This window comes from Sturnira hondurensis, unplaced genomic scaffold (assembly GCF_014824575.4).
Source record: "Sturnira hondurensis isolate 20B ecotype Veracruz unplaced genomic scaffold, ASM1482457v3 Scaffold0022566, whole genome shotgun sequence".
Lineage (NCBI taxonomy): Eukaryota > Metazoa > Chordata > Mammalia > Chiroptera > Phyllostomidae > Sturnira > Sturnira hondurensis.
In genome coordinates, this window is record NW_028095197.1 from 3,570,501 (window position 1) to 3,585,995 (window position 15,495).

Genomic DNA, 15,495 nt, shown 5'->3' on the forward strand with positions numbered 1-15,495 from the left:
CTTTTTCCACCATCCCTATTTGTTGGTAACACCTACAGAAAACTCTGCTTCTTTTTGTAGGCCAAATAGTTTGATTTTAATAACGTGAATGTTATTATTTCAGGTGCTGCCTATATAATAATCACCAGGCTAAGGACTGTATTGACTCCTTTGTTACTCACTGTGTTCGGGTAAGAACTACAGTTTGGGTCGTTGTAATGGATACTTCAAAAATCATAGGGTATAATTCCTTCAGTAGCATTAGTTTGTGCTTATTTTCCTCTTATATTTCTTGTTCATTTTCACTGAGTAAATAAGAAGTTTCTTATGCTTGACCTGGTAGTTTCATAATCTGGTATCTTTTTGGCAGGCAGTCAGGTATGCAGGCCTCTTCTGATGTCCTCTCACTCCAGCCCTCAGGAACCCCAGGAGTGGGTTATATTATGACTCCCATCGGAGAAAGCATCAGTTCACATTTTTTTGTAAATGCACACAAAAACGTCTTGATCTTATAAATAAGGACTACTTGTAATATCCCCAGGCACATATCCTAGTACTACCATAATGAACAGGATGACAGTAAAATTAAAATTATTAATGTAGATAAGATCGCAAACTTTTAAAATCTCAATTAGGAAAAAGTATACACTTTGTGATGGATTAAATTTATTATAAGTCATTCTTATTTCATTATAAGCGCTATAAAGACAGCTCTTCAGGGCCTCATTCCAGTTACTACACACACACACACACACACACACACAATCACAATGAAGATAGCGTGGTGTGGTCAGAGGAGAATCAGTAAATGACCAGATCTCATTTTTATAAACTAACATTGTATCATTATCAGGCAGATCACTTTACTTTTTTATAAATTTCCCAATCTTTAGAAAGTGAGATGTTAATATTACCTCCATCAAATGAGATAATATCTGTCAGTGTAAAATGTTAACAGTATTATACTTGAATGTTCTGATTCACACTTCTTAAATCAGAGCATTCTTTTGTACATGTCTATTGTCTGTTTAATGAAATGCTACAGTATTTTATATGGGAATACTATATAGATCAGGAACAGAAGAACCTTAGAGTTTATAGATGTCAGCCATTACTGATGCCTTAGAATTACTAGGCATTTTGGTATATGTAAAACAGCACAGAAATGTCAGCCTTGAACACTGACTTTTCGCTTGAAATAAGCAGTAAATAAAACTGTCCTCTTGAGATTGTGGGATGATATCTGAAGATTGAAGGAAATGTGTATTTGTCATATGAAACCAAGGTTCATAAACAACCACTTCTAACTATGGATAAATTCTAGTGTTGAGCTCCTTAAAGAGAAATACTTATGTAAAAAATATATATAGGCATGATTCTTATATACACAGTATTTTTTTTCTCTTTGAACCAGATTTTGGAAACTTTGAATGTTTATTTTCTATAGTATCTGGAAATTCCATATTGATGGTTAACAAGTTCTATTTGTATTGCAGCCATTCTGTAGTCTTATTCAGATCCATGGGCATAATAGGGCTCGTCAGAGAGACAAGCTGGGTCATATTCTTGAGGAATTTGCTACCTTGCAGGATGAGGTAAGAGCCAACAAGTGTCCCTCCTTTTAAAGCTAAGCAATTCATATGCCTTGACCAGATTTTTAAAAACAATTCTTTGGAACAATATTTTGACTACTTATTTTGACTACTAATTTTTCAGTATGGTGAATTACCTTTTTACTTACAGTGTAACAGTTTCATATACAAAGCAAAAGTTTACAAAAAAGAAACAACAGTAATCCAAACTGAGAAACATCTTAAATTATTTCTTTGATAATCATGATAAGTTATAAAATATGTGTACATCTATAATTGTATAGTAAGTTCACATTAATATAAAACGTATTGCAAATTAACCGTAAATTGTGAGCAGCAGCAATATTAATTGATAATGTAACCAAAGACCTGAAGGTCCATTATTTTTACTTTTGTCCTATAAATTGGGTGTCTTTTCAGTTTTAAGGACTGTTTAGCTAAATGGTATCCATCGTGAAATGACAGTTGGGGTATAAACTTAACCAGACTGCTTTTGTAAGTGTGAGTTCTTTTAGTGGCAAGATTTATATTTTCTGCTCATGCTATTACTCAGTGTTTATTTTAAATTCTCTCATTACCTAACAAAGTAAATGTTATGTTTTATTCTGATAGGCAGAGAAGGTTGATGCGGCACTTCACACGATGCTGTTGAAACAGGAACCCCAAAGGCAACATTTGGCCTGTTTAGGCACCTGGGTCCTTTACCATAACCTTAGAATTATGATACAGTATCTTTTAAGTGGCTTTGAATTGGAACTCTACAGCATGCACGAGTACTACTACATATATTGGTGAGCGAACACTTTCAGTTAAAATTGGTAGTGGGTGGGATAGAAAAGATCTGAAGGAGCATCTGTAGAGTATAACTTCGGGGTACTTTTTTCATTTAGTGTATTTTAACTTTAGTTGTGGGACTATTAGAAGAGCTTTTACCTGTTTATAGGGAGAAAAATTAACACACACTTTGCCCTAACTTCAGTGATGCTAGGTACTAATGTCATTGAATATACTGACTTGGCCAAAAAGTCCATTTGGTTTTTACTGTAAAAGACACATTTTTCATTTTCACCAATAACTTTATTGATTTTCATACTTTGAGTATGTCAGCTATCTGATCGCGTGGTAGGACATTGACTGTTCTGAGTTAACGTCTTGATTTGATTGCAGTCAACTTCAACTGGTCTACCCGACTGGGGAGCATCGTCCAGTGGGAAATCTCCAGTACAAAACTTCACACGCCACTTTTGACACATTGAATCAGTCATAGCACCTCCATACACTGCACAAATCTTTTCTTGCATTTCAGTTGCATTTTTACCTTTCTTGAAATAATAAAGTACCGTATGCCGAAAATGTTGCATATTTTCTCCCATCTAAATATTAAAGTGGCTACACAAAAATTCGCCAATGTTTTTTGAAATGCATGCTGATAAGACAGCTGTCAGAATACAATCTAACAAAATTGCTTAAATGGAGTTAAAGACATCTAAGTACTACTATAGCCATCTTACGGGGGAAAAAATAAACGAACATTTTGGCTAACTCAATACTTAACAGAATTAAAATTAAAAATTTGAAGGCCAAGATTATCACAGGAGCATAGTAACTGCAAACTGGGGCCCTGAGATGTTTCAGGAGGTTTGAAGACGTTGGTAGGAGACAACCCCACACAGAGTATACAGCTGTTTGCTTCCACTTAGAAATGAGGTGAAGAACCTAGGAAGAGGGTGCTTGAGAGTGTTCTAGGCCTGGAAAAGCCGTCACAGACAGAAAATAAAGAAAACTGTGTGCTGGTGAATTCAGTCATCTTGAATCTTTTCCTTAGCCTGGCAAAGTATGGTGGTAATTTTAAAAGTAATAACCTATTATTCCCCACCACAAACAACTACGTTCTATATATTAGGTCTTAACATTAAGATGTTTATATTAGTGATAAAGATAGTATATATTTCCTGGAGTAACTGCTGTGAAGGAATAAAAGTAAATCTCTTCTTGTTGGCATGGTTTTGTTACCATGGCTGCTGGGATTCTTCAACAGAAGACTCTTGGCTGTGCAGACTGAATTTGAGCATCAGCTATAGCAGTATGAGGAAAATATTATTTGGTGTATTCTCCAACATTTCAATGGATAACAGCTCTTACCAACAGGTCTTGATATTTGGGGTACATTTTGTTAACTCATAGTAGACAAAGACGACAGTTTACAGGGAAAATGCTGAAGTTCTTTGTGGTTTGAGGCAGCTGATTGGAAGATTTTGTGCTCTTGATTTGGACTTGCTTTCTTTTGTAATTAACAGGAAAGTACAATATTTACATTAGTAAGTTGAGGTGAAAGGTGCTGTGATATATTAAACTAACATAAAGGGATTTATTTGATTTGCATATATGCATCATTATCAAGAAATCCTTTGTGAAGTTGTAAAATACATGTTGTAGGAAACAGATTTTTCCATATTGTATGGCAGCATAGATGGCTATAAGAAAGGGGAAGTTAACCACTTGTAACGCTCATTTCTTATAAGCTGTAACCCATCAGTTACCTAATTGGATAATCTGTTGTTTAAAGACTTCATAGCATTATGAAAACTAATCTTTATAGTACCAATACATGTGCTGATAAAGCTATCTCACATAGACATCTACTATGAACTCACATTTTTTATCCTGTAAGGTACCTCTCCGAATTCCTTTATGCGTGGCTGATGTCGACATTAAGTCGTGCCGATGGCTCTCAGATGGCGGAGGAAAGGATAATGGAAGAGCAACAGAAGGGCCGTAGCAGTAAAAAGACAAAGAAAAAGAAGAAAGGTGCTGGGGGTTATTTTTAAACCTAAGAAATGAATAAACATTGGAGACACTTTGGTTTCTACACATAAATAGATGGGAGTGCTACTTGTCCCCTGTAATGGGTGAATCAGTCATAATCATTTAATTCTCGTCTTCTCTTTGGAAAGTATAAGGTAGAAACTGAGTCCCAGGATTAGTGACACAAGCCTTTTTGGTTCCTTTCCTTGCTTTTTCATTACTTCTTTGTGAGTCCATGTGTCAGGGGACCTTAGGACAAGAAGTAGCCACATGAAGGCTGCGAGCAAGATAGGTTAGGGCAGAAGACCGCAGGAGACCTTTGATCTTTTGACAGAAGCTGACAGCTGAGCAGGGAGGTAGATCCGGAGCTGTGCTGTGAAGAGTCCGCACAGAAGGGTGATTCCATGGCGCTGGGGCACACCGCCCAAGGACCCCGAGGGGGAGGATGGTTCAGAGGGACTGCTTACTGGTCCCTTATAGAAGGGCTACAATACTGCTACAGTCGTTACAAAATATTACTCTATTTCCTTAGGATTTCAGCAGTTTGGGTAGGCTGTTCATGGGTTTCTTATATAGAAAACCCATGGACAATTGTTCACAGGTTTTCTGTATAAGTCTCTGAATTATGTATGGTGCCAGGTGGGTTCTGGAAATATCAGGGGGATCACTTTGTAAAGTATATGATTGGCTAACCACCATGCTGTACACCTGAAACTACTACAAAATAATTCTGAATGTAAACTGTAATTGAAAAATAAGTGGCTTCTATCACAGCCATTTGGGATTAAACATATCAAATTGCTTATAGAAAAGATGTGTGATGCATTCAGAAGTTAAAATTACTAATACTAGAATGTTAGGGTGTGAGCCATTTGGGAAATATAATTTTTGTTTAGCTTGTCAGTATTATTTGTAGTGGGTCATAAAATAATATGTAGCCTGCAGGAACAAAGCATTTGAAAGTTTAATAAGCAAGGTAGATTTTCAAAAATTAGATTTTCTCCTGCAGTAATGCAAGAGGAAGGGTAAATGAGCATAGGTGGTTTTTCTAATTACAGTTCGCCCTTTGAGCCGAGAAATCACAATGAGCCAGGCCTATCAGAACATGTGCGCTGGAATGTTTAAGGTAAGTTGTTGGGAAAAAAGTTCTTTCTGCTTTTTAACTAGATTGCTATTACATAGTTTAATGTAAATTTTTTCTAGGTTCTAATTTCATCCTTTTAATTAAATTTTATTGAAATTAGCTTTTTTCCAAGTCTAGTTGTTTTTATTAAAATTGTTTGCCAGGTATTTGAACCCGTGTTCACACCAGATATCGAGTACTAAGTACATTTTCAGGAGACCACATCTAATCAGACTCGATCCTTTTCTCGAGTGTCTAATTAACAACAGGCCAGGTGACTTGTGTGACAGGTGGAGAAAGGTTGACTTCTGGTTGATGATCAACAAAGGTTTCTTGGAAGAGATGGGGTTTGAAATTTTTTAGGAATATAGCGGGAAGGGGGTGGGCTCCACAGTGTGTAGCTTAAACAAAAGCAGGCATTTTCAAGGAGGTATAGTGAGTGCTGAGTCTTAACTTGTACTGAGCAATTCAAGAAATGATTTAAAGTAACTTATATTAAAATACATAGAACATGGACTCCTGTTTGAAAAACAGGACCTATTCTTATCTTACAAAAATTTATATGCCTTACTTGTTTCTTCAGAAGCTTTTATTTGAAAGTTTCAAAGCTTTTATAAAGCATGAAACATCGGGAAAAAAATGTGCACCTGGTATAATTTCACAGGGAAAAAAGTAGTAACATAAACATACAACCTTGAAAACTTTTTATGTAAAAGATGGCAAATAACATAAAAATGATACTAAAGCCAGTTTTTCTCTCCATTTCTGATTTCTGAGCTTTAAGTTGTTTTAACTCTCTGTAAACACCTGTTTTCTATTCTGAATTCATGAGAATGTTCACTTTTTCATATTAGTGTCTTTTCTTTTTTTTTTCTTTAGACCATGGTAGCATTTGACATGGATGGCAAAGTACGAAAGCCCAAGTTTGAACTTGACAGTGAACAAGTGCGGTATGAGCACAGATTTGCTCCGTTCAACAGTGTGATGACCCCACCCCCAGTCCACTATCTGCAGTTCAAGGTGAACCTGCTCATCGAAATCACTGTAAAATATTTAGTCTTAGACCTTCTTACAGATATTTGTGTCTAGCCATTTTGTTAAAATAGTCAAATCAGACTGTTGAACCAATAGGACAACCACTTCAAATAGTGTGAAAATTACTTGGCTTTTTTTCGGTTGTATTTATCTTTAAGTATGAGAATAACCTGAGGTAGTATACAAAGGTTGAGAATTTATTATTATGTAGGAAAAAATAGGTACATGCTGAATGTTTCCTTCATTGTGTACCTACGAATGGATGGTCTTTGTAGAATTAATTTAAAGATATTTTAAAGTTGTTCATATTAAACACGTTTTGAATAATAGTATCACCCCCTTCTTAGGAAATGTCTGACCTCAATAAATACAGCCCTCCCCCTCAGTCTCCAGATCTGTATGTGGCAGCTAGTAAGCACTTCCAGCAGGCGAAGATGATTCTGGAAAACATCCCAAACCCAGACCATGAGGTAAGAGTGTGGTCACAGTAATTCTAGAGGAAAAGGTTGGTGGGAAGTACATGTCTTACTACTGGATGACACTTTAATTATAAAAATGAACTCTATAGAATTAATAAATGAAGCCTATCATGTTTCTGCCAAGGATTTCAAATGGCTTTGCTAATCTAACCTGGTCAGACTTAAAATTATTTGATGGGAGAGGTGATGTAAATACCTCCTGTGGATAAATTTAGAAATCAGTGCAAGGAGAAATTGAAACTTAGAACCTTGGGCCTTGGCTGAGTCACTCAGTTAGTTACAGCGTCAGCCTCGTACGCCAAAGTTTCAGGTTCAGTCTCTGCACATGCAAGAAAACCACCAGTGAAGGCATAGGAACAACAAATCAGTTCTCTCAAATCAATGTAAAAAAAAAAGACTTAGAAACATGAAGAATAGAAATAAGATCCAAATTGATCCATAGCTCAAAAGTGTTAATATTTAAAATATCTTAATCTATAGCTTACTGTATTCAAACTTAAATCTGAAAAATAATCTGGTCATTTATCACAGGAAGTAAAAACCACTTTAATCCACATGACCGTTTAAAATAAAGAGCTATTGTATTTGGTGACTTTATTTGGAGATACCTCTTTATAGAGTTTAAAACTTGCAAATATTAAGTTTCAGGCTTCCATTATTTTCACAGTTTGCGACATAACTAATTTTATTGAAATGCATTATTCTGTAAAGAGTTACTAATATATTTTAAAATTGCCCTTAATAAAATATCAACACTTGATATTGTACAAAGTTTCTATTAATATCTATCTATAAAGACATTTTGACTATGAATTTTATGTTTTGATAATTTAATGTTGCTCATTTGTTTAGGTCAGTAGAATTTTAAAGGTTGCCAAACCCAACTTTGTTGTTATGAAGCTACTGGCAGGAGGACACAAAAAGGAGTCTAAGGTAAGCACGCTGTGGGGAAGAGAAATGGTGGGCCTAAGTTACTGGGAAACTTCACTTTTGTTCAAAAAGATGTACAAGTATTGTTATAAGAGTTCACTCAAAAATTATCTCAAAAGGCGTTTTAAAATTTCAAAAGTCTGCCCTTTGTTCCTCCCCCCCCTACGTAAATTATCAAATGATGCAGGGTAAAAAAGAAAATGTATATGATACATTTATGGAAGAGGTACTTAAAAAGTCACCTGCTTTTAGAAAGGCGAGTGCTTCAGTGGTAAGTTATTTTTAATGTCACAGGACATGGAAGATTCCATGAGCTTCCTTGGTAGTGTTTTAACACCAGTGCTATGTAAACATTCAACACAGGTTCTGCATCTGTTGGAAGCCAGCCGCTGAGGCAGCTTTGGTGGTGTCTGTTATATGTGTCTTTGCTTAGTCTCAGTTTTTCGGTCTTACCTCCTGTCCTTCTTTACCAATGACACTCATCTCATCGTTCAGTACAGTGAGTGACTCTGGAACCAGACTTACTGAGCCGTGACCTTTCCTGTAATTTAAGTCCCATTTTCCTTTGTTAACTATTCTAAGATAGAAAACAGGTCAGCTTGTTTTCTAGTGATCTTCGTAAACCTGGAAATAGGCTAATTATTTTTTTCCCTTCAGGTTAGTTGTCATTTAACCAGCTTTTTAAAAAATCTGTGTTGTGCTGCTGCCTTACCCTTAGAAACACAAGATACTGTAAGGTAAAAGTAATCTTTATTGTTTACTGTCTGAATGTTTGTTAGATAACATCGACTTCCTGATTTTCTTTATAGGTTCCGCCCGAATTTGATTTCTCTGCTCACAAATATTTTCCCGTTGTGAAGCTTGTTTGAGATTGAAAAGTGACCATAAAGGGGTAAAATCTACTTTCTACTCTTAGTGGATCCATCCGTCAGTCTTACCACCTAATATGAAGTGAAACGGATTTCTTGGATAAAAACCCATTATAAAGAATTCTTTTAATTTGACAGCCTTATATGACATGAATGATAACTGCTGTTTTAAAGTGGTTTATTATGTCCTTGGGTAACAGTGGTCTGGTTGAATGCATTGAGGAACCTTGTATGGTTTTATTACAGATTTAATCGTAAATCATTTTTATGGATGATTGAGAATAGTGTTTGTAAAGGTTAATAAATTTCTTGACAAAAATGTATTACTGGAGATGAAAACAATAGCACTTTGTTGATACGTGTTAAGAACTGAAGGTGTTTACTCTTTAACATTTGAGTAACTTAAATCATCCCAAAGAAGTTTCGAACCAAGGGATTTATTAAACACTTGTACGGGACTTTGGCAAAATCCATTTCAGAGGGATTTTAGAAGGGACTTCTAGGCTATATAGGAAGGTTACGTTACATTAGGATTGTGATTTTATGTGTCATGACATCTTAAATTATATACCTGTAAGAATGTAGATTCGTTTTAAATCTAGAGTCTTTAACTGTTACTTTGATACTTTTAAAAGATTAAATTTAGACCAAGCCCCTGAAAGGTACTTAGAAAAAAGTAACTAAATTACAACTAAAAGTGCTATCTTCCAAGTGTATAAACTTGAGAAAGGGACTTCATCAATCTGGAACCTGCTCATGCAATTAATGGAATGTGGGTTTTTTAAATATGTAATGCACATCCTGATGGTGTTGAGCCATCCTGGGGTAAACTGCATAGAGACGGTAACAAACAAAAAAACAAGGCCTCTAGTGCAGTAGGTTGCCCCTACTGAAGCAGGGACAACACCTGATGGTGAGAACCCAGGGCTGCCAGAAGTGCAGAGGAATTTGGAGGCAGCAAGTTGGAGTCTGGTGCCTTGCCTTCAACAGTTTGCTTAGGTGATGAAATTGGTTGGTTTGACATTTGCAAAGCAACCTAAGCAGAAGTTCTATATCATACCTCCAAATCTTAAGGAAAGTAGGGAAACCAGAACTGGTTGCTTTTGCCATAAGGAGTCAAAACTTGAAATGACTCTTTTTGTCATCCTACAGCTGCCAAAAGTATTTTAAAATTTTGCTTTTGAAGACCTGAAATGACCTGGCTGAGACACTGAACCAGTCCACCTATGCATTCATTTACACTAAGATTTTCCAGTCCTCTGCTAATAATGCCTTCCATTCCTTACATTTAAAAAGAATGTAGCCCAGGCTGAGTGGCTCAATTAGTTGAAGCATAATCCCATGAACCAGAAGGTTGTGGGTTCATTCCCTGGTTGGGGTGCATATGGAAAGCAACTGATCAATGTTTCTGTCTCCCTTCCTCTCTAAAATAGAATGTGGTAGGTCAGGATTAGAAATTTTTTAAAAGGGTATATCAGCTTTTGGAAGGTCATGTAAAGTTATTCAACTCTGAACTTCTAAACTCCTGCAAAAATACAGGTACAGTATCTGTAATTTTCTGTCTATAATTCAAACATTAAGCTATGCTTAAAGGAAGGCGTGGTACCTGTTGACATGTAGAATAGTTTTTGAATGAGCCCATCTCAAAAAACTAGAACAAGATTGTCCTTTGTGGCGGGGAGGGGAGATGGCAGTTGTAGGCTGCTGGTTGAGGTCCCAAAACTGATCTTAAATGATACTCATGTTAAATGTTAATAACGCAGCAGCTTTTTTGGAGAGTTAAAAGTCAGGTGACAGCTTAAATATGAACATAAGATAAAGGCAGATACGGTCCATCACCCTTTAATGGACATTCCATTACTGTCATTTCACAACAGCTTTAAGAGAGATAGATGATTAAAAAGCCAGGAGCTCATTCACAAAGACTCTGCCTTACCTCTTACCTCTAAGTGGGTTTTCATCTGTGTGATTAACATTCACTCAAAAGGCATTTGTTTGTCTAAATCTGTTTATGAAGGTTCCTAAAGGCAAACCTCAGTTACGTGGGAAATTAGGTTATCTAGGACCACATCTCTGATCAATCACAATCATTCATTTGGCTTAAGAGTCAAGTATTTACCAAGCACCATCATAGAACTGGAATCTCTGTAAGCATGTAAGTTATAAAAGCAAAACTTACTGTGTCACTCAACTCAGGACAAGGTAGCACTTTATTCCAAGGAGTAAGAATAAAGAACAAGCACTTGTCTCAACTGGTTAAGGGCTTGGTTATAAAACTCATTGTCTGAAGGTATATGTAGTTTAAAGATGAGACTATTCAAAGTAATTTAACTTGCCCAGAGATGCACATCATTCAGTGTATACATACCAGAATTTTACAAACCAGATTTGAAGAACAGTGGCTTAGTACACTTTAAAAAGTGTTGCTCTCTGAGCTAAGAAATAGCCTACAAATACACAAACATTTAAATACAAAATGAAAATAAACTGTCCCCAACTTTCTGACACTAATGAACATTTGCAGGGTCTAAGGTGACGTGTGGGGAGAAAAAATTAATATAACCCAGTTAATGGAACCTCTATTTTAAATTTGTATTTTTCCTAAAATTAATTTCAAAGACATGTTAGAAGTTGTTCAGTGTCCTGTAAAATATCATTCATAAATAATCTTTTTTCATTGTTCAATTATTACTCCAATTATGTTTTTGCCTAAAAGATTATTAGACTAATTCCCACTGGACCATAAAGGACCCTGAATTCTCTTCACCGTTCCAGGTTCTACTGTGAATGGATAACCAGCTCTCAACCAATTAAAACAGTCATGCTAGTTATCAGTCCAGTTATTTAACATAAACATAATAGTTTATATCTCAAACTTCATCACACCAAAGTACATACATTAAGTATGTGCCATGATTAGATTATTCAGGAAATCTAATCCACGGTTGCTTAGGGCGTCTCCACCTGCAGTCTCACGTGCAGGAGGAAAGATAAAATGACTCTTCGCTCCTGTCCAAACACCACTAAGAGAAGACAGTGGGAATTAAACAGAGTTTGCCTGTTAAAATTGGAATAGCTGCTGATTTGATTTCGGATAACACCAAGAGACCAAGGTCAGGGGGTCAAATACCTACGTGATGCTTATTGCACAGATTTTTGTTTTCTTTTTTAAACAGCCGCGATACCTCTGAATTGTTGCCTCGGAATAGGTGCCTGTGATCCCAAAGGAGCCAGCGGCAACACAGCATGAGTGCCGGGAGGAAGCTCCAAGAACACACCTGCCGAATGAACGCCCTCAGACGCACCTCTGTGAATGCAGATGAAGTCATCATGGTTATTTAAATTGACATTCTATCTCCACAGTTTAAGCTGCTTCTTTAGGGATCAAATGGGATGAAGGGAAAACTGGAAACCGTTTTAAAAGCTGAACTAACAGTATTTCATTTCTCAGCAACTGTGTGCACACTGATTAAACACAAGATGAACAGAAGCTTTATTTGAGAAAGCAAGAGAGCGTATCATCCCTAAGGCTGAAAGGGGTATTGGACAAGGACTTAGATAAAATCTTACAAAGCTACTTTTACACTTCTTCGGTTGCCTTTTCTGGGTAAGAAGGTTTAATCCTAGTGATGTGGTAAAAGGATGTTACACATGAAGAACATTCAAGGTAGAGATCTTAACCTGAATGCAAAGCACGGCCGCCTTCAGGGGCTGCCAGGGCACAGCACGTCCACACAGGTGTGCGGCCAGTTGTGCCCCTGACTTCTCGGGCCCATTTCCTCTCCGGAAAGGAGGGAGTCCTGCCACATGCCCTGCAGAGACTGTATCTCAACTCCTGCAATCCCAAATACCTTGTAGTAAGTGCCACCACCCACTTACCCTTTGTTTAGGGGGCCCAGTGAAAGTCGTCGGTGTGGCTTTGCCAGTCATTCACAAGAGGCAAAAGCTTATTTCCCTGAAACATAAGGACCAATACAAGCCAAATCTAGTATCACTATTATCAATGTAAATTATCAGTCATTTTCAAATGAATATTAACTTTAGATTTTTAAGACAGTTTTCATAGTTGCAAGCTAAATGTATAAACTATGACATACACACTACTCGACATTTCTCTTGCTTTTTTAAACTAGTACATACCCTTCAACATCAACTTTCGCCTTTCCCTCCAGCGAAGTTGGCGGCGTCCACAACAACCCGCCCTGCGGTGCTGGGCTGCCCTCACTGCTCTGCAGCGGGCGCCTGGGCTCACCTCTGCTCTGGCCCCCGTTGTGTCCAAAGTCTAATCAACTCAGCATTTTGTGATATAATAGACTTACAGAAGATTTTGGTTTGCCCACACATATTAGCTAAGTATAGATCACGAGTTTTCAAATTACAACCCACTTAACATTAATACAAGGGCTATTACACAAGTAGTCTTTAAAAATTCTCCCACAAAACACCGGGGTATTTAAACTACTGTTAGTGGTGTTTGTGTTAACAGGGCTCCAGGCCACCGAGTGCAGGAACCAGAAATGGACAGGCAAGAGCACAAACCAATACTCCAGTGCTGACCAGGGAGAACGGAAATGACAGGCTAACGCTGTCACTCACCACAGCGTTTGGAGAAGAGAATGACTCGGAACAGAGAAAAAGGAGTTTCTAAGTGCAGCAGACCACTCCTTTGCATCAGAAGGTGGACTCTTCCTACAGGCTTGCTTTTATTTTAAACACAGTTACATTCTACAAGCACTGTTGATATACTCAGAGAACTTGTGTTCTATTTTTGGCATTGATCTTCTCATGAAATGCCTATCAGCCAACAAATTTTAACATCTTTAATAGGAATGCTTCAAAAGTAACCCCCCCAAAAGCATCTAAAAGACAATCTCACTTTCCTACATAAAGTACATGCTAAAATTCCACAATAATCATCTTCAGATGTATATTTTACTTGGTACATTTCACAGTATTCAATCCCTCGTGAAGACTCTGTGGTTATCGCTGTTCGATCCTGACACAAAGTATGTGATTCCAGTTTGATTCAGAGTACGTGATTCCTCTTTTCATGTGCTGATCAAGTAAATTTATTGTCTCTCTCCTGATTTTCAGCATTAAGAACTAAAAAGGAAAAAAATATAAAATTCTAATTAAACATTTTGAGAAACCAGTCCAGGTAGGTCCCATTTGACCTAAGCACGTAGGAACTGTCACAAAGAAGACTACCTCCCATGGCCACGTTATAATGGGGATCCCATTCCTACCAAGGACAGGACAGCAAACAAGACCATGCGTATGGCCAGCAAGGTGCCAGGAAACAAAGCTAAAACATCTGTTTCAAACAGTGAAGTAATACCCCACATCCCGTAAAACAGACAACAAAAATACTCTCAAAGTTTTTGATGCTGTCACAATCCTCACATGCTGTACCTCCCTCTGTTCGTGCCCCTCCGCCAGGACGCACGCTGCCTCCTAAGAGGCATGTGCCGCTCTGGGCAGCTCCCGTTTTCCCAAAACTCCTCCTTCACACAGCTGAAGGTCACGGCTTCCACCACCCTTACTCTATCCTTGGACACACAGACTACAGAAAAGACATGTCACAAAGATGACCTAAAGCCAATATAATATTTATAACTATTACACATTAAGTTTCTAATGATATTAATTAAATGACTGCTTTAAATTACTACTGTCTTATAAAGTTGGAGCTAATGCCTCTTCTCTACCCAGTGCAAGTGGGGCCTTAAACTACTCCAGTGGCAATTTTAAAATGATGTTGATGACATTTCCTCAATTTGAAACTCTTAAAGGAGCTGACAGAGCATTCATCCTGTCTTGCTTCCTCCCTCACTTTTTTAAAGCCTCGCACAAGGCCAAATCCTTTGGACAACTGAGTTGTAGGACCTGAAAGCACAAGCCTTCACTGCAAAGCCAAACATGTAGGATGACACCAGGCTCATGTAAACGTGGGAACCAGCTCAGACTGTAACCATGTGGGAAAACCCGCTATTCAAGAGCTAAGGTACTATGCAAATGAGGATAAATTTTTTTTTATTTTTAAAATATTTTTTAAAGTATTTACTTTATCTTTAGGGGAAGGGAAGGAGAGAAGGAGAGAAATATCAGTGTATGGTTGCCTCTCGTGAGTCCCCTGCTGGGAACTGGTCTGCAACCCAGGCATGTGCCCTGACTGGGAATCGAACCGCGATTGTGTGGTTCGCAGGCCTGTGCTCAATCCACTGAGCTCCACCAGCCAGGGCAAGGATAAAAATTTTTGAAATCTGTGTGTGGCAAAATATACCACAGGCAAAATCAAGACAAACTAGGAGGAGGTATCTGCATCTTAACATCACAGATATGGAACAATCTCTCTAGCATATACAGCACTCTTAAAAACAGAAAATAAACGTACCCAAGGCTATATATCAATTAATCTCAATAAAAACCAAAGTGCATCCCATTCTAGATGACGTATTACACGGGAAAGTGGACCCGTGGGAGGGGGAGACGTGTGGGCAGCCCCTAACCAAGCTATCAACTGCCATCACCTGCCGCCTGGTGTGAAGCAAGAGAGACACTGCAGCTGCAAAAAATGTCCAACCTGAATCCAGTCACAACAAAAGAGAATCTGATACAGTCCACTGGCCTGGCCTCTTCCAAAATGCAAAATCATAGTGATACAAAGTGTTAACACAGAAAGT

General features: G+C 37.6%; 2 protein-coding genes across 5 annotated transcripts in view; one reads left to right on the forward strand and one right to left on the reverse strand.

Annotated features, from left to right (window-relative positions):
• NAA35 (N-alpha-acetyltransferase 35, NatC auxiliary subunit) overlaps positions 1-14,128 on the forward strand; it is a 60,021-nt gene extending 45,893 nt beyond the window's left edge. For 2 of the 4 annotated variants that reach the window (XM_037036158.1, XM_037036159.1), the window contains exons 15-23: positions 104-170; positions 1,476-1,574; positions 2,184-2,362; positions 4,243-4,379; positions 5,435-5,502; positions 6,379-6,519; positions 6,882-7,004; positions 7,866-7,946; positions 8,753-9,135. In XM_037036158.1, coding sequence (XP_036892053.1) covers positions 104-170; positions 1,476-1,574; positions 2,184-2,362; positions 4,243-4,379; positions 5,435-5,502; positions 6,379-6,519; positions 6,882-7,004; positions 7,866-7,946; positions 8,753-8,812 — 955 coding nt within the window. In that variant the 3' untranslated portion in view covers positions 8,813-9,135. Of the gene's footprint in view, positions 1-103; positions 171-1,475; positions 1,575-2,183; positions 2,363-4,242; positions 4,380-5,434; positions 5,503-6,378; positions 6,520-6,881; positions 7,005-7,865; positions 7,947-8,752; positions 9,136-11,988 lie in introns of those variants that run through there. The other 2 variants (XM_037036160.1, XM_037036161.1) reach the window with 2 other exon arrangements.
• The window catches only part of GOLM1 (golgi membrane protein 1), a 49,751-nt gene continuing 47,865 nt past the window's right edge, over positions 13,610-15,495 (reverse strand). Inside the window, exon 10 of the mRNA XM_037036162.1 lies at positions 13,610-13,915. Coding sequence (XP_036892057.1) covers positions 13,872-13,915 — 44 coding nt within the window. The 3' untranslated portion in view covers positions 13,610-13,871. The remainder of the gene's footprint in view (positions 13,916-15,495) is intronic.